This window comes from Ambystoma mexicanum, chromosome 6p (assembly GCF_040938575.1).
Source record: "Ambystoma mexicanum isolate Mex_15411 chromosome 6p, UKY_AmexF1_1, whole genome shotgun sequence".
In the NCBI taxonomy this organism is placed as follows: Eukaryota; Metazoa; Chordata; class Amphibia; order Caudata; family Ambystomatidae; genus Ambystoma; species Ambystoma mexicanum.
This window is the reverse complement of record NC_090935.1, coordinates 59,534,087-59,561,107: the sequence shown is the minus strand read 5'-3', so window position 1 is coordinate 59,561,107 and position 27,021 is coordinate 59,534,087. Positions and strand designations below refer to the sequence as shown.

Below are 27,021 nucleotides of genomic sequence, written 5' to 3'. Positions count from 1 at the left end.
CCCTCTCCTTCAGTGATTTTTGCACCTTACTTGTATAACAGTTATCTGTTTCTGCTACACACGGACCATCCTTAGTTCGCTGGGCTGCAAGCCACAACCGTCTGGACTGCTACAGGGATGCTGCCCTTACCTGGAGAACTGTCCATCCTCTCTGAATGTCGCTAGGGTGATCCTGTCCCGCCCTCCTCCACGTCCTTCAAGGACCACAGTGGCTCAGAGAGCCCCATTAGCTACGAAGAGGGGAGAGGTGCTGCTCCAGTCTAAGCTGTGTCAGGCTGCACAAGGGCACTAGACTCTTGGCGCAAGAAACATTGGGCCTCTCGAGCCAATCAACAGGGTGGTGGGCGGGAAGGGAGGAGGGAGCCAGGCACAGCATGAGGACTAATGCGCACCGGAGCGCTGCTGGCAGAGAGCTGAAAACAGATCACTCTGCGGCGGATTAAACCTAGTCCGAGTGGAGTTTAAGTGAAAAAAAGAATTGGTGCATACAAATGAAAATAATAACCGGCATATACTTAAGTGCAGTCATTTTGCTCCTACAACGGAGTGTGCACAGCTCCCCGGCAAAAGCAGCAGCCAGCAGACATGAGCGAGAGGGTGCAGCCCCAGATGATGCTTTGGCCATTTCATTGCCACACGCTGCAATTCGACATGCCAATGCCATACACTGCTCCCGAACTACCCTTTCTCCTTTTTTTACATTTACAGTACCAATGTTTTAGCAATTAGGTAGCTTGCACCACCAAAGCGCCAAAACCAAAAATGTCAATAAAGCAATTTACAACCTCTAGACATTTCTTGAATGGTTTCATCATATTTGCCCAATATCGTTTTTTTCCCTGAACCATGGTGAAATAGTGCCCCTTTACAAAATAGACCCAAGGAATTAGACTGCCTCTTATAGTCTGATAGGTTTGTTCACTATTGAGCTTGATCAGGATCGTCCTAAACCCGGTCAGAGCCTGGATTGAGATTAATATGGTACTAAACCTAGCTGGTTTTAGAGCTTGATTTTCAACAGCTGGGCAGGTTTCTAGACCCCTGCACATTGCGCACTAGTTTTCTACTGCGTACAGTACGCCTCGGTTCACAAGCCTTCGCCCTGGTGCGCAGAAGTCTTTTTGGGCTAAACTTGCAAGGCTTGGACTAGATGTAAAACTCGTCAAGATCATAGTGTATCTTTATACCAACAGATCTGCCCAGGTTTGTTATGGTTGTGCTGGGAAACGCTCCCAGAAAATGCATGACAACTGGGGCGGGGGTGGGGCTGGCTGTGAAACAAGGGCGGCTTTTAGCTCCAGCACTGTTTTTCCTAATATGGCCAGTGACATCCCTAAAGATATCCCATATGTAGATATCCCCTACACATACTAGTTCTTCTATATGCGGACGATTCGATGCGCCTGGCCCACAGTCCAAGGGCACTGCAAGGACAAAAGAGAGCAGTGGAATCTTACTGCAAGGGAACAGCCTAGCCATCACTGGAACCAAATCCAACACAATGCTCCTCCCCAGTATGATGTCGATAGCTTGAGTACCATTGAGTACATTAACCCTGATATCAATCATTGCAACCTTTAATAGTAAGATGGATCTGCATCTAGAACGCGGGACCTGGGACTGCCAGAAGAAGGGATTTCTCATCAGCAAACAGGGGGTCACTCTCCAAACCCCATGACATGGGATATACATTTCCGTGGTGCACTTCTGCTCCACCTCCAAAGAGCAGCATGGGTTTCTGACAGCAGGGGTCATGCTTCCTACTGGGTGTAAAATGCATAGTGAGGACCTGTTGCTCTTGCACTTAACCGGCCACCTTCAGTGGAATTTTACAGCCTTTTATAAGGGACAGAGCGGTAAAATGGACACATAAAAGCAAGGTCAAATGCATTTATGCCTCCATTTCCTGCTCGGCCTGATTTTTCAGCAGTAGTAAGGTGGGGGAGGGGCGTGGAGCAGAGATACAAGCTCTGCCGCCCTGGCATTCCGTCTTGTCAGTGCAATTCGTTTCACACCTGCATGAGATGTTCACACGAGGCTAAAACAAGTGCTTTCCTATTTAATCTACCTTGCACTTCACAGCACCACAACAACACATAAGCCGCACCAACAGCCCACGAGGACTGACATCGATCCGATACTCGCACCAAAGCTCAGCACCCGGTGTATACCGAGCTGAAGCTGCCAACACAACACCACTCCTCTTACTATCCTTATCCCTCTTCACCTTACTAACCCATCCCACCTTCTCATTTGCAGATCCGCCAGAGCACCTGGGGACCAACTTCGTTGGTGATGGTGCAGTACAAATACATTTAACATTTAACATTTTAACATTTAACATTTAGTACCTGCTAAAGAACGGACGGATTCCATAGGAATCCATCAATACATACCGCCTGCAAAGCATCAGACGAAGAGGAAAAGTGAAGAGTAAACCCGGATGCACCCGGTTTTACTCGGCTGCATTCTCTTCCGCCTTATGAACATTTAAAAGTGCATGCACGGTCCCAACAGCACTGAAGTGCACACGCTGGGGGTCCACAGGATGCAATCTAGTATAAAATGACCCCCTTGACCATTTGGACTACAAAGCGCAAAACACAGGTGTAAATGCAGATGTAATCGCATTCATGCCTTTGTTTTTGCACTTCGTAGTGCAAAATGCGTAAACACTGCCTGCCATTTACGCATGACAAGCAGCGTGTGCAATGGCTTGCCATTGAATCTGACTGCGCTTGGCTGTTTGAAGCATTTGTGCCAGCATGAATGAGGGACAATGGCGTGAGTGCTTGCGCATTTGTATGATGGAGTGTATGGAAGCTGCGTGCCCCCTCTCGCCACCATACTAATGAAAGGAATTGTGGAGTAGTGTAAAAGGCTTGTGTAAAATGTGTGCGCAAACGTTTTATGCATGATTTTTACTCTACTCCACAATGAAAATGATGTATTTTCACAGTGGCGGAAAAACAATGAATTTTTAGGACATTGGCCTGACTTTACCACCTGGTAAATCCCATAACCTCATTTTAAATGGGGTAGCAGGCAATGGAAGTGTAAACGCAAGGCGTAATACATTTACCACTCCATTTCCCACTCTGTACCAACTTCCGGCAGTGACAAGATGGAAGGGGGCATAGAGTTGGGTATCTCGTACTCTTCTGATTTGGCACCTTTGCGCTGAATGACTTATGTATGCATTTCCCAAGTCAATATGTACATTGCCTCATCTAAGTTTGTTTCATGTAACTGGTCGCAACAGCGCCCTGGTGCCTCAGGGTTTGGGCGCTTTCCAAATATGATAAATAAATAAATCGTGCAGCCCACCTCCGTCTTGACCTGTTCACTACATTTTCGGCCTGCATGAGATTTTCACGTAGGCATAAAAAGAATGCATTCCTAAGGGAATCAGCCTGGGTTTTGCACCTTCTAAAGAGCAGGCCGATTCCCTAGTAATCCATGAATATATCCTGTAGAGGCACAGTTACATGCCTCTGCAGGAAATCCCGCCCCCTACCTCCTATGTGATATGATAGTTTATTTATATAACGCCTATACACAATGTGTTTCAAAGCGCTTCAAGGCAAGGGAGGGAATAAGGGAAAATACAATGGGCCTCATTACGACCCAGGCGGTAAGTTACCGCCTGGGCCGTGACTTTACCACCATGGCGTAAACTACGTTTACGCCATGGTGGTTGGCGGACTTACCGCCCCATTCCGACCTAGGCGGGGCGGTAAGTCCCCAATCCCCATTTACCCTTCCCCATTCCCATTTTTGCCCCATAGGGCATAATGGGAGTGGGGAAGGCGTTAATTACGCCACCGTAAATTACGGTGGCGTAATTAACTCCATGGTCCCTTAGCGCCATGGATTTTAACACCTGCTAAAAGCAGGTGTTAAAAGCACCATGGCGCTAGGGGACCTCGTAATTGGCGGTAAGGGGTCGGCGCAGCTAACGCTGGCGTTAATCCCTTACCGCCAGGGTCGTAATGAGGCCCAATGACATTCTTACAAGGCCATGGACAATAAGAATGTGAAATAACTATCATACTCAGCCTGGCGACATTTCAGATAGTGCAAGAGCTAAAACACAGCTAAGGAAAGGAGGAGGTGATTGGGAAGGAAATGGAAACAGACAGGCGACTACTGTACTAGGCCTGACGACATTTCAGGTAGAGCCGGAGATTAACAAGAGGTAAGGGAGAGGGGGAGTAGAAAGGAGGAAGAGGAACAAAACAAGTGACTATCGTACTAGGCCTGACGACATTTCAGATGGTGCTGGAGGTGTAGGAAGGGCAGGAAAAACAAGTAAGGGAAGGGGGAGGAGACGAACACGGTTGCCATCATGCTAGGTCCAAGGACAATTCTGATAGAGTAAGTGCATAGAAAAAAGAAAGGTGAGGGGGGAAGGAGAAGGGAGAGGAGGAGAGAGCAGAGATAATAACACATGATGTTGCAAAAGAACAGCAATGCAAACAGGATTCAGGATTCAGGATGATGATGGGCATAGCGTGATTCAGGGCCACCCTGAAGACGTGATGCAGGGGAAGACCAAGTCCAGCATTTAGAATTGAGAAGGGTGAGGCACCATGAGTCAATGAGTCCATAAGGCAAACCCAGGCATTGGCTGCAAGACGGTGAAGGTAAACTATAATGTATCACGACAAACTCCTGCAACGGTTATTGAATTGATTTTTTAAAAAAAAGGTTTTATTAGATGTAGGGGGGAGGGAGAAGAGGGGGAGGGCTGACACAGGCAGCCAGAGAGGGTGGGGGGGTGCAAGGAACATCACGGGCAAACCAGAGGGGGATGGGAGGGCACATGGAACAACACGGGCAACCAGAGGGGGATGGGAGGGCACATGGAACATCACGAACAACCAGAGGGGGTTTGGAGGGTACATGGAACAGCCTGAGATTGTGCCATGCTTGACACCAGCAGTTGTGACCATACCACGGTGAGTATTCGAAAGAAGTTACCCACTGAGACAGCCCTATCAAATGTATACCCGCAGAGATGACAATCTGAGGGAGGAACTCCCTGAAGGAATATGAAAGGGAGCAAAAAGAGAAGCTGGTGACGTCACGAAAGACGAGCGTGATCCCCTAGGGATACAGGCTGAAGAGAATGCATGGATCTTACAGAAACTGATGAGGAAGTTAAGAATCAAGTAAACATTCATATGCGAAAAGAAGATTGCATGTGTGCGAAGCACTGCAGAAAAGCAAACAGTTCAATAACTGTGCAGATGCTGTAACGCAAGTAGATTATTTAATCTTAGAAGCTTGCTATATGTAGTGAACAGACTACAGGCGAAGCCGCCATTGTACAGAAACTGGACATCGGTGTCATGAATTTAGTAAGCCAGGACCCATGGAGAGAAAAGGTGAGAACTGTGTCGCAGCAAGAATAAGCTCAGAATGTGGAAACAAATGGCGAGGCTGTCTGGCCTGTTGTCAAAGCTGAAGCAGCCATGGTCGGTTATCTATTCTTGAAGGCGGTGATCGTCTGAAGCTGAATCATCCTTTGTTAAGGTGCAAAGAAAGAACACCAAACGTGCCAAGTTTTATTCATTTAAGACATTTAAATACAGCAAAATGAACCACATTGTGGTGTCCTGTCACGTGAGCCAAAGTTGGAAATTGAGTTGGGCGTGGAGTCCTAGAACAACGATAGTGAAAGCCTGTACTCCCATATATTCCCAGAGACAAGAATACTTTGCAAGGCCAAGTTCAAAGACAATCTGCATGGCAGAAGGCATGGGCGTTGAGAGATGTTGGGCAAATTGGGTGGGGAGGTAAAGTCAAGTCCATCTCCTGGCACCTTGGTCTGAGTTTACGTGCTGCTAAGTGAACCAAATGTTCCAGACGTGGCACCAGCGTGCCAACCAATTATAGAGGGCTGTATAACGAAGAGCCTTATAGTGTGAGGACCAATGATAAACTCTGTACTTAACAATGTTGGAGATTACATGTTTTAGAGGTAGGCATAAGTTGTTCACCTGACAGTAGACAGCCAATCACAATCCCAGCCCTTACAGAAAGTATACTTAGATGTTCCCTTTGAGCGTATCACAATCCCTCGTAGGTTTTTCTTATTTGCCACATAGTATGATGTCACGTCTGATGTATTTTTTGCATATAAGGATGTTTTATGAGAAATGCACTGAGAGCTCGAGCGAACGTCCATTGATGTCCGTTGTAACTCCCTGTTTTAGATAATTGTTAATAAAACAGCACCTTTGCCACCTTCCCGAGTTGGTTTGATTATTTGGTGTCAGAGTTATTCTGCATCCCCATCCATTGCATGTACGATACCCAAAGGGCCATATCCTCAATCCTGCAGGCAAAGTGTAATTTGCAGGTGGTCTTTCTTCACAAGGCGGAGAGAAGAAGGAGTACAGGCGAGTTGGCCTGGTATTACTCTTCCCGTTTGCACTCCGCTTTGTGAGCATTTAAGATGTCATGCAAACACCCAGTATCACGTAAATGCAAACATTGGTGGTCCCCTTCACGTAGTTTGCATTTAGTATAAAATGACTCTCCAACATGCTGCCTGCCAAGTGTAATTTACAGGCGGCATTTACACTTTTCCAAAACGAATTGGAAATGTGAAGATTAAGGGGAATTTCGCCCTTGTTTTACTCTTTTGCATTTCCACTTTGTATTGGAAATTACCAAAATGGCATCTACATGCAAACGAACTTGGCTCGCGCAGTCTGAATGGGACGTTAAAGGTCCCACACAGGGAGTGCTTTAATCGGTGTAGCTCACGGGCCACCTTTTATTGGGTATGTTGCAGCAAGGCAAGTGTAGCAAGTGTCATTGTTAACGTTAAAAGATTCAGGCATGAAAAATACTGTCATAGATCTCTTCTGTATTACACAGATACAACATGTCCTTTATGCTTACAAGTCCCATGTGTGCACTTTTCCTCATTTCCACTCGGTGGTGAAAAAGGGTAAAGTAAATCGCCTTTACTCTTCACTTTCCACCAGTTTAATGGATAAGTGCAAATCCTGCCTGAAAAGTGCACTTTCCAGGCAGCCTTTGCAATAAATTGCTATGGAATCTGCCTGCTTTTGCCAGGTGTACATTTTAAGCAGATTCCACCAGGATTCATCGCGTTAACCCCAGAATTCAAATACATTCTGCCGCTGATGCTCCCGCATTTGTATGGTGGACCGGAAAATTGATGCAGGCACGTTATTTCTCGCCCACTCCCCGACTTCAAGTTACAAATGCAGGAACAGGAAGCAGGTCCGTACAGCGGGCAGAAACACTGTTTCCTGTTTCTGCCCGAGGGACATTCGCTGCAGAGACCATCAGCAACAGGGAGGCGAGCGCTCCCATAAAGAGACTAGCGTTAGCAAGTGCGAATACTATCAATTCTGCCTGGGAGAGGCATGAAATAGGAAATACAAATACTTTCTATCCAGCCTGGGAGAGCTGCCGAGATTACAGGAGACTTAGAAACCCAGGTGGGCAAGCGCCCAACGTGAAGTTCAACGAAAGGAGTATAAATACTTGAAATCCAGGATGGGAGAGCCAACAAGGTTACCGGAACCCTGGAAACCTGAGCAGGCAAGCGCCCAATGTGAAACCACACAAAAGGAGTACAAATACTGCCAATCCAGCCTGGGAGAGCTGACGAGATTACAGGAGACTTAGAAACCCAAGCGGCCAAGCAGAAGTTCAACAAAAGGAGTACAAATACTGCCAATCCAGCCTGGGAGAGCTGACGAGATTACAGGAGACTTAGAAACCCAAGCAGCCAAGCAGAAGTTCAACAAAAGGAGTACAAATACTGCCAATCCAGCCTTGGAGAGCCAACGAGATTACAGCAGGCTTAGAAACCCAAGCGGCCAACGAGAAGTTCAACAAAAGAAGTACAAATACTGCCAATCCAGCCTGGGAGAGCCGAGGAGTTTACAGGAGATTTAGAAACCCAAGCGCCCAACGTGAAGTTCAATGAAAGGAGTACAAATACTTCCAATCCAGCCTGGGAGAGCAGACGAGATTACAGGAGGCTTAGAAACCCAAGCGGCCAAGGAGAAGTTCAACAAAAGGAGTACAAATACTGCCAATCCAGCCTGGGAGAGCCAACGAGATTACAGGAGATTTAGAAACCAAAGCGCCCAACGTGAAGTTCAACGAAAGGAGTACAAATACTTCCAATCCAGCCTGGGAGAGCAAACGAGATTACAGGAGGCTTAGAAACCCAAGCGGCCAAGGAGAAGTTCAACAAAAGGAGTACAAATACTGCCAATCCAGCCTGGGAGAGCCGACGAGATTACAGGAGTTTTAGAAACCCAAGCGCCCAACATAAAGTTCAACGAAAGGAGTACAAATACTTCCAGTCCAGGATGGCAGAGCCAACAAGGTTACCATAACCAGACTAAATCCAAGGTGGAGTTTAAATAGGGCCTGTGCGGTAAGAGCATGGTAGTCAAGCTGGCCACTGTGGTGGACCAGTGGTCCTTGTCTCACATCAGTGTCTAGGTCACTGTCTACATGTTTACCCACCTTCTGCTATTCGGATTTCTCCATCTTACCTTTTCTCTTCCAGAAAACAAGTACAAGGATGGCCAACAACCCAAGTATTAGCACAGACAGCACCGGGATTAACACTGTCAAGACATTGAACTGTCGGCTGGCTTCTGGACCCTTTCTTACAAGAATGCTTCTCTCCTGTCTTGCATACATGTTTACTGACACACAGGTGTATGTCCCTTGGGCCGTCACATTGATCACGCTTCTGAGTACAAAGTTCTCAGGGGTATCTTCCAGTGGATAGGTTTCCTGTGAGAGTGTTGGGCTCATCCATGTGATGTTTGGCGTGGGATTTCCTTTTGCGGTGCACACCACCGCTGTGTCGTTTCCCTCGATGGCCAGGTTGAGGATTTCAGCTGGAGCTGTAAATGAGGATGAGAAATTAAGGCTGATCAGAGGCCATCGCATCCATACCCGTGTATATATTGGAAGTAAGCGGGGAGAGCAGACAGAGCAGACACATTCAACACCACAGTACATGTGATCAGCATTGGGAGGAAGACTGTGCTTAACACAGGAACCGCTATCAGACACTGAGGTGGCGGGGCATGCGAGAGAGCAAAAGTGGTCAAACTCCTCTTCTAGAGGATAAAGGAGGTCACTTGGCTGTTGATTACTACCTGAGGCCGAAACCCATGTGTTCTTGATACTGCCAGACGTTAAAATTGTTTTGTATTGTATTTGGTTATTTATGTAGCGCTCTTTCCCCACTTGTCTGGAATCAATGCACTTTTCTGGTAGGAACGGCCTCGGTGACCGCAGTCAATGTGATGGAAAATTCTAAAGGGTTTAGTTTAGGAGATGCATGTGTGCATTTTGCCGGTCTAGGAATTAGGTGGCTGGCTAGGCTCGACTAAGCAGCCCAAAGAGAGGCCAAGTACGTGGGTGGGCGTTGCTGGTGGTTTGCAATAGATTGCTATTGTATAGAGAGTTGATGTGTGGCCAGCTATACTGAGTTCCTTTTGGATGGTAGTCGATGTATGCTAGTGACAGAGGTGCTGAGGTAAGTTAGGTGTTTCAGTCTGGACGGCTATGTGTGTTGCTAGATCGGATGTGCTTACCCATAGCAGTATTCTACGGTGCATGGTTGCATGGCCGTGCCTGCAGCCTGTGTCCACACTAGTGGTGTGCATACGTACAGTTGGCTTGGAAGTTATTCAGCTGGAGGTTTCACAATATAATAGGCCAAGAAAGAGACTAAACCTAAATTTGGGATTCCTGTATAGTTGGAGAGAGGCCTAGTTTTCACGCTACATTAGGCTTCACAATATAATAGGCCAAGATGCGGGCTATACTTAGATTTGAGAAGCCTGTATAGTGGGAGAGCAGCCTAAATTTCACAATGCAGTTTGAGTACAAAATTACACGGGACAAAACACCTAGATTAGAGAATCCTATATAGTGGGAGAGAGGCCTACATTTCACAATGCAGTTTGAGTACAGGACTACAAGAGACAACACACCTAGATTTGATAATCCTACATAGTGGGAGAGAGGCCTAAGTTTCACCATGCAATTTCAGTACAGAAAATAAGATCGGCTTAGTTTTGCAGTTGGTCTGTCGGGAGACTTTAATCTCCCTAGGGAGACCTTTTTCCAATACTTATCTATTTCTTTCTTCGATATTCTTTCTAGGCGTATAAATTTGGTTGGAAGATCCTCTTGACGTTTGTTCAGTTTGGAGAATGCATGTGTCATATCACCCTTCTGTGTGAAAAGGTTCTTTGTTTCTTCCTTATTGTTTCTGAGATATGCTGCCATTGTTGTCTTATTCAAAAAACAGTTAGTCTGCCCTGTTGCCAAACTGTAGTCTAAAAGTTCAGAAAATAAGATCGGCTTAGTTTTACAGTTGGTCTGTCGGGCGACTTTAATCTCCCTCTGATTCCAGCTTCAATAATTGTAACCAAATTTATAGTCTGGGGACAGGAATAACCCCTTATTTCCTCATATGCAATGTATCGTCGCAGGTCACTGGGTTGATGGTAAGCCAAGGAAAACCCGTCTTAAACTTGTAGTAACAGAAATGCCAAAGCATACAAAAAGACCCAGGACTTTGCGCACTCTTTGGTTCAAGAAAGGTTTGTTTTAATTTCATCTAATATTAAGCATCCAATCTTAGATTATTGCCCTTATTACGATTACACGTGTTTCGGCCTATCCTGGCCTTTATCAAATCAGGGCTAGTATGGTCATACTGAAAATAATAAAAAATCAAGGCAAATACAAAAAATTACAAAAAAATACACATTATATATATATACATGGGTATAAAGCATGTTCGGTGGCCCGTTATATAGATGCCAATTCATCAGGGTAATTACAAGAAAATCATGTATTACAACATACAGATTCCATGAGAACAATGAAAAATGATCTCAAGGTGCATCATAATACATGAAATAAAATAACCAATAATTCATACAATTGAAAAGTTAAACGGGGGGTGGGAAAAAAGGGAGACAAACAAACATACAGAGACAAGAAAACAAATAAGGAATTAGTCTCGATATGTCTCAGACTTTAACATGTATGCAAATGGGTGTCAGTAATAATTATCACGACTTACCCATACCAGGGGTCGTTAATTCCTTGTATGTGGTAGTAGTTTGATGGGACAAATCCCAGTTAAGAGTGTTCTGATATCCAAAAATAGATGCAGAGAAAAAAATATTATTTATATCTAGTGTTATGGTTTACATCTCATTGTAGTGCACATATCCCACTTATTTAATGTCACATGCTGCTAGATTATGCCAAAAATAGAAAACCCCATGTTGTTAAAAAGCAATGCTGATCCGCCACCTTAGAATTCCATCCTTACTTAGTAGCAAAAAGTAAAAAATCGTATTATTAAACATGCCCGTATATATCCATCTGACCATCGGGATAAGAACAGTGCTACTGTGCAGACTTAAGATCGCGTCCTTACTTAGATAGTAAACAGTTTAGGGTCGCATTGTAATTGTACCCGTATGTGTCCGTCTAACCTACGGGATATATCCCCATCTAGTAAGGAAATCCCAATTAGAGGTAAACGTAAAGCGCCAGTGCGTGAGAACATTAGTCAGCACTTACTTTGGGAAACACCCGTAGTCATTCGCGTTGGCTTCGAACTGAGGAAGCGGGCGCCATCTTGGGACCATATAAATGGTTCCCATGGTGACGCAATGCTAAGCGTCACACGGCCCGGTAGCCCAGCGACTCGCACATAAGTTTCAACCTGAAAAACCTGCTCGTATTAAGTGTTCCCAGCTTTCGCCATGGTACACATAAAAATATATATAAATATATATTGTAGCAATGTTGTCCACACTGTTGGTTTAGCATCAACTCAGAAGTATACCATAAGTAAGTTAATTGCTAAGAGTGTTTGGTATTTGGTTGTCATGGGAGCTGGTTTGCATTAGTCAGTTCCTTAAAGGTATATCCCCTCTAATTACTCAACATCATTGTTAAATGTGTGAAATCAGTAGTGTAAAAGATTTACAAAAACGCACTTATTACGAACAGTCTAATCAGAAACATTAAGGGAGTGTGCAAAAGGAAATAAGTACAATAGACATATTATACATTGTTCATGTGCATCCTTAATTATTTGGGGCAGAAAAAGGATTTAGAAAAGAGAAAAAACCCCGCAAACTATAAACATAGCAATAGCAGAGCAAAACACGCCCAAAATATGTAAAACGTAGGAAAATATTCTTCTCATGACAAAAATCAGTCAAACAATTAATCAGATTAATAAATTCCTCTTTGTCCCTATAGAAATGATACCATTTCATTGTCCAAATTAAGGCCGAGCACAGTAGTGTTAAAAAAGCAAATTATTCTGAATTCCGCTTGACGTAATGCTCGAACTCTGTCTCCACCTCTTTTGTTCAGTGCAACAATTTGCAAGCCAATGAATTGGATGTTGGTCTTCTCATCCATTTGATGATTCTTTTGCCAGTGTACTGCTAGCGGTAAGGTCGGATCCTGACTTCCAATTTTAGCCAGGTGCTCACGTATCCTAATCCTGAGCTCTCTTTTGGTACTACCTATGTAGACTTTTGTGCAGGTGCACCTAATCGCGTAAACTACATATTTCGTTCTGCAATTAATGTAATGTTTAATTGTAAAAACTTGTCCATTTGAGCCCTATAGTCTCTTGGTTTTGTCACCAGCAAATTTTCACATTGTGCAGTGACCACATTTTCTAAAGCCGGGTTCCATTTTGGTAAGCCAAGTGGTTTCGCTGATATTAGGTGAATCTGGTAACAGGGATGGGCAGATTATTGTTTTGAGAGTGTTGGCTTTCCTGAAAATAATCAGTGGTCTGTCTTCAATATATTTGCACAAATGCTCCTCCAACTTTAACAAGTGCCAATGTTTGTTTAGAGTTTTTCTAATTAGTTGATGATCATTGTTGTATTGGGTTATGAACGTGAGTTTCATTTGTTTTTCTTCTGAATGTTCTTTAGGCATCAATGTATCCTTTTGTTGTAAATTCTTAGTTTTCTCAAAAGCTTGTTGTAAGCACTTGTTCGGGTAGCCTCTTTGTTTAAAACGAGTTCTCAAAAGCTTACATTCTTGTTTGAATTTATCATTGTCCTTGCAGTTACGTCTTGCTCAGATATATTCACCGAAGGGGATATTGTGAATGGTGGTACGTTGGTGGCAGCTGAATGCATGTAAAACTGAGTTAACTTCCGTTGGTTTTCAAAAGTCCATGTTTCTAAATGGTCATCTTGTACATGAATAGTTAGATCTAGAAAGTTAATTGTTTTAGCATTAAGTTCTCCAGTGAATTGTATCCCGAATTGGTTATGGTTCAATCTTTCCGCGAATTCTTGAAATTAAATTTCCGACCCCTTCCAAATCAGAAAGATATCATCTATATATCTTATCCAAAGCTTGACTTGGTCTTGGAATGCCGGGTCTTGATACACGGTATACTCTTCCAACATCCTCATAAAGATGTTGGCTAATGATGGGGCATACTTAGTCCCCATTGTCACCCCCTTTAGTTGCTGAAATAGACAATTGTTGAAAATGAAAAGGTTTGAATCCAAGGTTATTTATAACATTTGCTTCAACATTTCAAATGGACAATAATAAGATGCGGACTCGCCTTTGAAGGTGTGGTCAATAGACGCTAATGCCCATTTATGTTGTATGGATGTGTATAACGCCTTGACGTCCAAGGTTGCCAATATGAAGGAATCATCCCAAACAAAAGTTTGTAGAATGTTTATAAGACTGGAAGAGTCTCGTAAGTAAGATTTAACTTATGTCGCTCGTGGTTTTAAGATCCCATCTAGGTATTCAGATAAGTTCTCCGATACCCACCAGATACCACTTAGTATCGGCCGTCCCTCTGGTATATCTTGATAGTGTTTATGGATCTTTTGTAGGAAATACATTGTTGGTGTTACAGGATTTTGTGTGATAAAATACGATCGTTCTTCATCAGTGATGAGGCCCTTTCTGTGCCAGCACATTATTGATTCCTCAATTTGGTTGAGAATTATTTGCACGTGACATTAAACAAGTGGGATATGTGCACTACAATGAGATGTAAACCATAACACTAGATCTAAATAATATTTTTTCTCTGCATCTATTTTTGGATATCAGAACACTCTTAACTGGGATTTGTCCCATCAAACTACTACCACATACAAGGAATTAATGAACCCTGGTATGGGTAAATCGTGATATTTATTACTGACACCCATTTGCATACATGTTAAAGTCTGAGACATATCGAGAGTAATTCCTTATTTGTTTTCTTGTCTCTGTATGTTTGTTTGTCTCCCTTTTTATAGGGCTCAGCTGCGTTCCCGAGGTGGCAGTTCCTACCGAGCGTGCAGCTTTTGCAAGCTCCATCAGGAGACCCAGCCTCCTCTGGAGTTGATAAGCTCTAATGTACCCCGGCCAGAGCTCCATCAGGTATCCCAACTCCCGGGGAATGTTCGCACCCAGCAACCATCAAAGCCCATCCCTTGGTTTACTTCTCAGTGAGACAGCCAGAGCTCATAACTGACCCTGACAATACATCAGAGATTATAGAAACAAGACAGGGAAAACAAGCCTGCTTCCCTTGCAGAGCAGAAAGGACCACAACAGGGAATGAACAGCTTCAAAGGTTAATCCAGTTACATAGGTGGATGAACACTTTCGAAATGCATCTGTGCTATATATCAAATGCAAGGCTGGACACCTGCTGTGAATTAAGATTTGAGAAGTTGAAATACCTAATGAAACAATACATACTTCCAGATTTCAGTTTAGATTATGAACGGTTATGTTATTAGAGGAAAAGGAGACCACACATTAAAACTCATAGCCCTAGGTTACATGGCACCACACAGCTGTTGGCATTGGCAGCCACTGAGCCAAGATACCTTGAATGCGGTCCTTGGGATGCGTCCATCAACACTGGGTGGTATGCCTATCCTGTTACAAGTGCTACAAGATTCACAGACTCTGGAGGATGATCTATAATGGGTCCTAGTTAGAGCTCCATAAATCCCGCACTGACCCTTGGTTGCTCCTCATCATGTTAGGGCTCCAGACACCAACACACAGTGGTTTTCCCTACCCGATCATGCTATGCAAAAGCCATGGAATAGTCTCAACCTTCTCAGGGGAGGTGGACTGTGACTGGTCTGAGTTAGAGCTCCAGTACACCCCTCCGTCCCGGCCCATGGACTAAGATTCCAGCCCTCCAAGCCCCCTTGCTGGCTTTATCTACTCAGATTCTGTGAGCCCTGAGAGGAGTCCCAGCCGCCTCTAGACAGCCAATCTCTGACTGGTCTGAGTTAGAGCTCCAGTACGCCCCTCCGTCCCGGCCCATGGACTGGGATTCCAGCCTCCCGAGTCCTCTAGCTGGCTTTATCTACTCAGATTCTGTGAGCGCTGAGAAGAGTCCCAGCCGCCTCTAGACAGCCAATCTCTGACTGGTCTGAGTTAGAGCTCCAGTACGCCCCTCCGTCCCGGCCCATGGACTAAGATTCCAGCCCCCCGATCCCCCCTAGCTGGCTTTATCTACTCAGATTCTGTGAGCCATGAGAGGAGTCCCAGCCGCCTCTAGACAACCAATCTCTGACTGGCCTGAATTAGAGCTCCAATACGCCCCTCTGCCCCGGCCTATGGACTGGGATTCCAGCCTCCCGAGTCCCCTAGCTGGCTTTATCTACTCAGATTCTGTGAGCCCTGAGAGGAGTCCCAGCCGCCTCTAGACAGCCAAGCTCTGACTGGCCTGAGTTAGAACTCCAGTACGCCCCTCCTTCCCAGCCCATGGACTGGGATGCCAGCCCCCCGAGCCCTCTAGCTGGCTTTATCTACTCAGATTCTGTGAGCCCTGAGAGGATTCCCAGCCGCCTCTAGACAGCTAATCTCTGACTGGTCTGAGTTAGAGCTGCAATACACCCCTCCGCCCTGGCCCATGGACTAAGATTCCAGCCCCCCGAACCCTCTAGCTGGCTTTATCTACTCAGATTCTGTGAGCCCTGAGAGGAGTCCCAGCTGCCTCTAGACAGCCAATCTCTGACTGGCCTGAGTTAGAACTCCAGTACGCCCCTCCATCCCAGCCCATGGACTGGGATGCCAGCCCCCCGAGCCCTCTAGCTGGCTTTATCTACTCAAATTCTGTGAGCCCTGAGAGGAGTCCCAGCCGCCTCTAGACAGCTAATCTCTGGCCTGAGTTAAAGTTACACACGCTGGTTGCTGTCCCTGTTGCTTGGCTCAAGTCACCCACCCCTAGTGAGTGGGTTGAGCTACGTTCTGAGAGATCTAGGAGTAGTTGCATCCTTCTCCTTAGTGATACACTTGAATGAATCCAGGTTACAGGCACTACTCCAGAATCGCTGTCCCTACCCATTCACATGTTCCATGAGCCTGAGAGGTTTTAATGCATCCCAGTTAAAGCTCCAGGAGTCCCGCAAACACACTTGGGGTGCTGCTCCTGGCCCTGGGCTGCAGCTACAGGCCCACAGGTTTCCATGTCTTAAAATCGCGGCAAAAATGGCTGTGTATACAAAATATTGCGGCAAAAATGCTGTGGTATTGCCGCCACAATCATGTAAAGGGTGTGGGGGACAGGATTGTGGAATCCGGCAAGCACATTTGGGGTGCTGACCCTGGGTGCACACCAACAAAACAGGGTAGAGGTCCCTGCTTGGCAGAACACAGTAAAGGACCTACCTCGTCACACAAACGTAGTCCTCCCTTTATTCCTTCTCTGTTTTTCCATTTTGCACATATAGCATGTGCACACTTTTCTAGAATATATCAATGGCACACAGACAGTACCGATCTCATACAAATGAAAACATACAGAGAGTATTTAATGGCAAACATTCTTTCTGTGAAAACATGTAGTAGTGAGTCTGCACGTTCTGGCAGGCCACATTCGGAACATGCTAGCCCCGATGAACAATAAATGATCCTGATGAAGCCGTCATATCTGTGCTCTTTTACAAGCTACTAGCCTCTCGGGAGTGGTAACTTATTCTTTTGCGTATGGGAAATGTTGTGCATGTGGAGAGCTAGCATTCGTCTCAGTGGTCGAGTGACTTTTACGCCTGGCTATTAGCTTCCAACATGAAATTTCTACTCCTACCCATGGACACCGGTAAAATGCCGAAACATGCATGTCCACCATTGCATAGCAAAAACCTTTGAAAAACTACTGCCATCAAAAAACACTGATATGCAAATGATTTGCGTTACATATAGGAAGCAAGGGCGTTTCCTTGTAAATATTCAACGTAGGAATGAATGAATGTATGCAAATGGATTGCATTGTAGGTATGCTTCTTAATTTATGTAGAGTTAAGTGAGAATAATTTTATGTGGCCCTGTTCTTTATTTTATGCATAGTCTGTCTTTGTACAGAATGTGATTTTTAAACTTTTTGTGTATCGTTGGCATGTACCATGTGTCAATCAGTGGCTTCTGAGATCATCAGAAAGAATAATTATTGGTGCACGCATTTCAAAGTGCATTATTAAGTGCTGTTGGGCTATGTTTGGCTGTATCCTGCTGCCTTGCGTTTCCTTTTATCTGTATTACGTTAAACAGTGAATTGCTTATCAAAACAACATGTCCGCTGCCTATACTCTAATTTCGTCTATGTCTCCGGCAAGGGATTTAGCGAATCTGCTCAATAAATCCAAATCCACTCCTAAAAGTATGATGCATACTTTAAATCTAACGAAGAGCGCTAGCTCGGCAACGCGAGCTCGCGCAATATCTTTGACAGCTGACATCTGTAAATATTGCTATTCTGAAACTGCTGTCCTTGTGATTGTATGTCCAGCCCGATGTCTCAGACCACAAATTATTTATTTATTTATTTATTTTTTATTACATTTGTTACACGCCCAAACCCTGGGGTATTACAGACATTTTGGCATAGATTAAGGGTATCAATATATATATATATATATATATATATATATAAGAGTGAATAGTGATAAAGAGGACATTAGTTGCATGGAATTTTAGAAAACATAGAATGAAGAAGTCATAAATATTTACAGTGATAGAAGAGGACATTGTTGAATAGTCTTTTAGCATACATTGGTTGGAACAGTATAACAGTCAGTGAGTGCATGCAATGGCAGACTGACGTTGGCCAATGCGTCAGTTAACTAATATTGGTTGAACAACCAAGTTTTTAGTAGTTTTTTGAAACAATGGAAGGATTCCTCTTTTTTTGACATTTAAAGGGAGGGAATTCCAGTGTTTCGAGGCCATGACTCTGAAGCTGCTGCCCCCTGCTCTAGTAGTTTTGTAGTGAGGAACCTCAACCTCAAATGATTTATGCAAGCAAAGCGTGCAATAACATCACGCCTCGTACCATTAATCTCTGCACGCCTCCGGACTCCCTAGCGGCTGCAGGGTTCTCCTTCGAGGTGGAGTCAATAGAGAACAACGCGCCCACTTTGGAGATCGCAGAGGAAGTGATTACTGTTGCCCAAGTCCATAACCGTTCATCTCTGCCATTTGTGGTGCTAAAGTCTCTCATTCCTATACAGATCACTCCCCCTTCTCCGGCGGGAATTGCTTCTGAAAGCGATCAAAGCCGACCCCCCACCCCCATCATTCTACCAGTTTCTGTCACTGCAGTCTTGCATGATAATGATTCGATGACGATAGTAAAGACTCTGCCTCCTCATCCAGTTCTGAGTGAGCTTTCTCAATCCCCTGTGAGGTTTTCCACCTCTGTTCATGACTCCTCACTTCGGTCAATTTCGTTTCCAAACAGGTTCAGCTCCGCTCGTTGGAATCCCTCTTCGAGCTATGAACACGGCCTTACTCTCACTGGCGAAATTGTATGAACATTTTGACAGGAAACTGAATAAGCAGACAAATATAATTTTGCAAATTTACACAGACGAAAACTACAACTGCTTGCAAAACAGATGCTAGCACGTCGACGAATATAGCTGGCGTGCCTGAAGTCAGATTGTGCAAGCATGACTCTATGATTACAAACCTGCCTGAGTTTACGCCACCAGAGGATATTGTGTGTTCAGCTGCGCTCAAAGAGCAGAACCATGTCATGCTTTTGCGGAATGACTCGGGATTCATCATTAAAAAAAAATATTTAAAAGAAAATTGCATCGATCAAGCAAGACGACAGTCTTATGATTGCTGACATTCAATCGCAACAAGTGCTGTTGGCTCCAGCACCATCTAAGAAACCGGATTACACAATTTTCTCAAAACAAGAAAAAATATCTACTGTGTCACAATCTTCTAAGAAATGTAAAAATATTAAACAGCCAGCGGCAGCAAAGCGATCGAGTTCTCCTTATTGTATTCACTCCCTGTCGCTGGCAAAGAATAATGAACAAGTTGCTAGTGCAGCGGTTTGAAGAAATATGCGGAATTAGCTCGCACGAAAAATGTTTTGCGAAAGAGGCTGATGGATGTTTCTGATACCAACACCAACTATGTCGGCTTTAGCGTACAAATCTTTAGTAAATCTACTCCGAGCGGTTGAGTGTGATTAGATCCTAAAGCCCTTCCGCAGATCGTGGAATCTAATCGCAATCCTGTGATAGCGGTTTCATAATCTCATACTGCTGCGACAGGCACTGAGAATGACAACTTCCATGTCTCCATACTAGAAGAGAGACGAGAGGAAATTGCTAAATCAATTGCGTTATTCTTGGCTCGCTCGGATCCGAGTCATTCTGATGTAGATACTGAGCCTACTGGAAACTTAAAACAGAAACCCAGCTGACTGCAGCAATTTCAGAAACAAAAATGCAAGCGTTAATTCCCTGAGGCCAATAATGAATTATACTCATCCAGACTGAAAAATACAAGTTGTACATCTCATACCCATCATTACCTAATACTGCAATGCAGAGGGGGTCCCTTCCCAGTATACGATCTTAATAGAACTAATGTTCTAAATATTCTTGGGGATATCCCACTACTGGAAGATCCGTGTTCGAGCGATTTGCACAGATCGAATTCATAAAGGAGCATGATACATCTATTATTAAACAACCGTGGATGCAATCAGGAATTGTCATGAATATGATCTGGCAGGCTCGGGAAGACATCTTTAACTTGGGTTTCTTATTGAGTCAACGCCCATCATCTGATCAGCGCACTGACCTTGTTCCTGTAAATAAGAACAGTAGACATTCAAACTCACACTCTCCCATGGCAAGTTTGAAAGTAACCTATTCCCAGGGAGTGTTTCAGTCCTTGCGACTGATCGCACCAGAACAACACTTCACTATCTGAATTAACAACTCAAGGAGAAGATATTGATCAAATGTACTCTAGCCTCGTGGAACACCAGAGGCCGTAAGCACCTGACCTCAACTATTCTAAACAACTTGATTCTCTATGATATTGTGGCTCTACAGGAGATATGGCTTACAATGGCTCCTGTCTGGGATAATTATACGCTCTCCTTAATACCAGCCAAGACCCCTGTTAGAGGAAGACCGATGGCTGGTCTGCTGGTTGCTGTAAGAGTCTCTTCGGGTTTACGGATTTCGCTGTGGGCCTCTCCAAATATGTTCTTACAACTAGTTAAAATTAAAACACCTTTTTATACAATTGTGCTCCTAAATATCTATTGGAACCATGCAGGCATTCAAGACGATGATTTCCTGGATGATTTAGAGTCTTTATTAGATCTACTATCTAGTGACCCTTTAATTCATTATACGATTCTTTTAGAAGATCCTAATATCAATTGCATTGTGAGAACTGGTCTTCGATTGTCAAAACTTGCAAGGCGATGGTCCTTAATCATGGAGGAAAGACAACTTGTAATGGTTAACGGATCTATGTCAGAAGACATACCACCGCGCAACCGCTGGCAAAAGGTAAGCAGACCCCTCTTATTGATTACATCTATGTCGATCGCAACTTGTTTGCTATAGTTGACAAGTTCCAGATGGAACTACAGACATATAGTGATCACAAACGATTATCTTTATCATGGTCCTGGTCCTCTTCAATCACTGTACCGATTCTATCGTGCACTCAAGAGATGTCCATATCCAATGGTAGAAACCATTTTAGATGGACTCCTAATCTATTACAAGAACTCAATCTGCAACTGAAGTATCCTTCAGACATTCTCCATCCTGAGGTGATCTATTTGGATGCTCTTTACGTCGCGGCCTTACAAACATTTAGACGAAAGACTCCTTCTTGCTGTTACCCCCACATTAGGCACCCTCATGTATATGATCACGAGCATTATAATATGAGAGCTACATATCGTGCCTCTAGACGTGCCTAGAACAAGTTACCGCTGAGAGTTAAGAACGAGAAGTTGAAGACACTGAAGTCCAGATACAAAACTTGGATTAGAACAAGGAAAGCGCTAATGATTCAAGCCGATGTCCAACAAATGCTACAAGCCTTAGCATCTAGAAATTCTGCGCTAATATGGGGTTTACTGAACAAGGCCAATAATATCATGCAAACGCCTATGCAGATAAATGCAGTATCCGAAGAAAACTGGGATTTTTTTTTTTTAACAAAAAACTTATATGCTGCGGTCCCATTATCCAACCCGGCTGTGGGTGACATATTGCATATTCATGCAGACATTAATTTTAGTGTGGAAGGTATAATCTTCTACATAGCCAAACTTAGCACATCCAGAGCTCCGGGACCTGACGGCCTCTCCAATGCAATGCTTAAGTCACATCCAGAAGCATGGGCCAAAATCTAGTTTATTAGCTTTGCTCAAGTCATATATAGTCGCCAAATTACGCCATCATGGTGTAAGTTTATTATTGTGCCCATATAGAAGAACGGAGATCGCTAGCTTCCTGGTTACTACAGACCGGTTGCTCTCCTTGATGTCCCGCGCAAGTTATCAGCTCGACTAGTACAGTGGATATCTGCGGCGAATCTGCAAGATCCTTTCCAGGCGGGTTTTGTTTCAGGTTTAGGAACTACTGTAAATCTGCAAACACTCCATGCCATCAAGTTGGACGAGTGGCAGATGAAACAACCAGTGTACCTGGCCTTTATAGATTTTCAAACGGCATTTCATTCAATATCTAGAGAATTGCTCAGGGTCAAATTGTTGAGAGCAGCCTGTCCGGTTTACCTCCAGCATTGGATATTCCATTTCATTCTGACACAACAATCCAGGTGCTTTTGTCCTTGGATGGAAAGCTATCAGCCCCCATTCCCACCTTTATGGGGGCTGAAACAAGGCTTCATTTTGGCCTCTGCTCTTTTCAATTTTTTCATTTCAGACATGAAACACCATTTTGCTGAAATTGTCGTTGATTCCCCAAGGCTGAGCCGACATCTGATCCCCTGGCTGTTTTATGCCGATTACCTTGTTTTACTGCCAAAAACCCTGAGGTTGGGCAAATATATTGAAATTAATTTGCTTACAGTGAATCTGGCAAAATCTAAGATATTGATAGGCGCAACTAAGCAGTGCATAAAGAGAACCTCCTTTGCGTGGCTCTTGCAGGGAAAACCTTTACAGATTGTCGATGAGTACAAGTATTTAGGATTGAACAATAACAATCATGTATCTGATCGACCTTACCTCCTAGATTTGCAGAGGAAAATTAGAAAGGCAACTGCGCAAGCGCGCCTTCTGCAAGCAAAGTATGGAAAATTTTCCCTAATTCCCTTACTGACCTCTTATAAGCAAAAGTTCGTCCCAACGATTATATATGGCGCCGAAGTGAGAACTTGGCGCCCCAAAAATGTTTGGTTACAGATTGAGGGGTATTTCTGGAAAAATTTGCTGAACCTCCCACAGAGTCTATCAATGCGCATCTTGAGACATGAATTGGGCCTTCTGTCTCTAAATACTTTGTATATATGGGAAATGTGTTCCTTTTACAGGAAATGCTTACTCCCCTCTTGGCTGGGCTCTTTAATGAGCATTCTATCCATGAACATAAATACCACAACCCATAAAATGATGCAAGTATGGAAATTGAAGGTTCAGGACTCTATGCTATTCGCCGGCATATCTGGGGATCTATTAAAAGCTGATCCAGACAGCGCAGAGGTCAAACTATGGCATTCTGACTGGATCCCTACAAGGGTACAATGTATGAAACGTCACCTGCTGCAGGAATATACGCTCCTGCCAAAGAGGTTTAATACTGTAGAATCATATTTTATTAAATTTCCTGCACCGAAATATAGAGATCAGCTTTTGAGATTTCAGCTCAGTCTGGGGTAAAGAGGTTTACTAATATGTAGAATCATATTTTATTAAATTTCCTGCACTGAAATATAGAGATCAGCTTTTGAGATTTCGGCTCAGTCTGGGGCAAAGAGGTTTAATACTGTAGATATAGAGATCAGCTTTTGAGATTTCGGCTCAGTCTGGGGCAAAGAGGTTTAATACTGTAGAATCGTGTTTTATTAAATTTCCTGCACCGAAATATAGAGGTCAGCTTTTGAGATTTCGGCTTAGTCTGGGGCAAAGAGGTTTAATACTGTAGAATCGTATTTTATTAAATTTCCTACACCAAAATATGGAGATCAGTTTTTGAGATTTCGGCTCAGTCTGGGGCAAAGAGGTTTAATACTGTAGAATCGTATTTTATTAAATTACCTTCACCGAAATATAGAGATCAGCTTTTGAGATTTCGGCTCAGTCTGGGGCAAAGAGGATGAATACTGTAGAATTGTATTTTATTAAATTTCCTGCACCGAAATATAGAGATCAGCTTTTGAGATTTCGGCTCAGTCTGGGGCAAAGAGGTTTAATACTGTAGAATCATATTTTATTAAATTTCCTACACCGAAATATAGAGATCAGCTTTTGAGATTTCGGCTCAGTCTGGGGCAAAGAGGTTTAATACTGTAGAATCATATTTTATTAAATTTCCTACACCGAAATATAGAGATCAGCTTTTGAGATTTCGGCTCAGTCTAGGGCAAAGAGGTTTAATACTGTAGAATCATAATTTATTAAATTTCCTACACCGAAATATAGAGATCAGCTTTTGAGATTTCGGCTCAGTCTGGGGCAAAGAGGATGAATACTGTAGAATCGTATTTTATTAAATTTCCTGCACCGAAATATAGAGATCAGCTTTTGAGATTTCGACTCAGTCTGGGGCAAAGAGGTTTAATATTGTAGAATCATATTTTATTAAATTTCCTACACCGAAATATAGAGATCAGCTTTTGAGATTTCGGCTCAGTCTGGGGCAAAGAGGTTTAATACTGTAGAATCGTATTTTATTAAATTTCCTACACCGAAATATAGAGATCAGCTTTTGAGATTTCGGCTCAGTCTGGGGCAAAGAGGTTTAATACTGTAGAATCGTATTTTATTAAATTTCCTACACCGAAATATAGAGATCAGCTTTTGAGATTTCGGCTCAGTCTGGGGCATACTAATGATGCATTAGCAAGATCATTCCTAAAGAGAGAAATATCTGCAGATTTTGCTAGAATTCAGAGCAAATGGAAACCATTAGACATTTGCTAACTGTGTGTCCTTCTCTGCTGAAGAAACAAAGAATGTATTTTCAACATTTCTTTTGTGACTATCACATTGTAACAGCTCAATCGCTGTGGAATATTGTGTTTAATTGTCAGAAAATCTCTATGAAACTGGCCATTGTGATTTTTTTGTGTCACTTAATCTAGCTCAGGGGTAACGCGCTCATCTTGGAAGCAAGATGACGCTCTGGGTATTAAAGCATTATAACTAACCCATTACAATTACAATGACTCCTTTTCACCTACGTTCGGCCTGCCTTGAATATATGGAGTATAGTTATTTTTCTCAATATTACTAAATCTTCCTGGGCATTACGCAATACTACCATAGGTGGCGAATGGTGTGATGTGCAGCTAGGGGGGCCCTAGAAACATTCAGTGTGGAGAATAGCTGATAGAAATCCATATATGGATAACAGGCTTGTATAGAGACACCGATCCACAGTGTTGATGAAGGAACTGTATTAGGCGGTAAAAAAGATATTATCCATTTTTATAAGAAAGCAGTGCCTAGTAACTCGGGTAACACCACCCCCCCATATATATATGTGGTATTAAATGGCAAATTAATTAAATATTTTATCAACTGAATCATCAAACGCAAAGGAAGATCAAGCCAACTAACTGATGTGTATAACACAGTAAGAAATGTGTGTATCTTTCTCACACTTCCCAACCACTCGACATGTTTCTGCATGCACAATTTATGAATTCATCAGGACCATGTAAAACTGGTCAGTTGGCAACAATCCATGTGAACTCTGTAGGCAGTGTGATTAGAATCTGAAAAGGTTTTCCGTTTGCAGCCGGGCTTCCAGGCCACACATTGCTTTGCCATTGTAGTGAGCATTTCTTTATGTGGCAAAGCCCTGCTGTTGAGGTCCTACACTAAGACAGTGCTGCTGGGTGCTCTAAAAGTCCTGTAACCATTAGGTGAAGAGATTCAGCAGCCAGCATGCACCAATAATCCTCCTAGGTGAGGAGAAGAGGCGCTGTGTATGTGCTCTACAACCTCCCTAAAATGAAGGTGGCCCAGGGCCATCGGGTTTGGGGAATTGTCCCAGCCTTCATTCTCTGAAGAGGAATTCACAGTTATGGGGAATGAGCCGTTATATTTTATTTTGTTTCGGTGGCCAGATGCTGAATGTGACAGGGTCCACAGAGCTGCTGTACTTTCTCATGCTACACCCTGCCCCTACATTTTTTTAAAAAATTATTCTAATGCTTGCTGACACATAGGCTGGGACCTCCTTTAGGGCAATTCTCACCTTATGAACATCAGACTGAAGCACATCTGAGTGAAACTACCAGTGTCAACTGCAGCCTTATGACCTGGGAACAGCCATCTGCCAGAGTCGCCACCTGCCTGAGTTGCCACCTGCCTGAGCAGCCACCTGCCTGAGTAGCCACCTGCCTCTAGCCATCTGCCTCTAGCAATCTGCATGAGTAGCCACCTACCTCTAGCCCACTGCCTCTAGCCATCTGCCTGAGTAGCCACCTGCCTCTAGCTATCTGCCTGAGCAGCCATCTGCCTAAGTAGCCACCTGCCTGAGTAGCCATCTGCCTGAGTAGCCACCTACATCTAGCCACCTGTCTGAGTAGCCACCTGCCACTAGCCACCTGCCTGAGTAGCCATCTGCCTGAGTAGCCACCTGCCTCTAGCCATCTGCCTGAGTAGCCACCTGCCTGAGTAGCCACATGCCCGAGTATCCATCTGCCTGTAGTAGTTCATCATCTCTGTTTAAATCTGGAAGTATTTATTCTTTCATTCAGTTCACTGCATGCGTCTTTCCTTGTCTTTCACATCCATCCCACAGATGCATTCCTAAAGTGTTAATGCACTCGTGTTACAGCATTAACTTTGGAAGACATGCATTCCCTGCGGTGACCTGGGAACAGCCATCTGCTTGAGTCGCCACCTGCCTGAGTTTCCACCTGCCTGAGTAGCCACCTGCCTGAGCAGCCACCTGCCTGAGTAGCCACCTGTCTCTAGCCATCTGCCTCTAGCCATCTGTCTGAGTAGCCATCTGCCTGAGTAGCCACCTGTCTCTAGCCATCTGCCTGAGTAGCCATCTGCCTCTAGCCACATGCCTCTAGCCATCTGCCTGAGTAGCCATCTACCTCCAGCCACCTGCCTCTAGCCACCTGCCTGAGTAACCACCTGCCTGAGTAGCCATCTGCCTGAGTACCCATCTGCCTGAGTAGCCACCTGCCTGAGTAGCCTCCTGCCTGAGTAGCCACCGGCCTCTAGCCATCTGCCTCTAGCAATCTGCATAAGTAGCCACCTACCTCTAGCCACCTGCCTCTAGCCATCTGCCTGAGTAGCCACCTGCCTCTAGCCATCTGCCTGAGTAGCCATCTGCCTGAGTAGCCACCTGCCTCTAGCCACCTGCCTGAGTAGCCATCTGCCTGAGTAGCCACCTACCTCTAGCCACCTGCCTGAGTAGCCATCTGCCTGAGTAGCCACCTACCTCTAGCCATCTGCCTGAG

The 27,021-nt window shown here is 44.1% G+C and overlaps 1 protein-coding gene across 4 annotated transcripts in view; it reads right to left on the bottom strand.

Annotated features, from left to right (window-relative positions):
- Positions 1 to 27,021, bottom strand: part of LOC138511206 (sialic acid-binding Ig-like lectin 12) — a 515,336-nt gene that overhangs the window by 255,410 nt on the left and 232,905 nt on the right. For 3 of the 4 annotated variants that reach the window (XM_069626734.1, XM_069626732.1, XM_069626733.1), the window contains exon 4: positions 8,559 to 8,918. The exons of the other annotated variant lie outside the window; for it this stretch is intronic. In XM_069626734.1, coding sequence (XP_069482835.1) covers positions 8,559 to 8,918 — 360 coding nt within the window. The remainder of the gene's footprint in view (positions 1 to 8,558; positions 8,919 to 27,021) is intronic. 4 annotated transcript variants of the gene reach the window in all.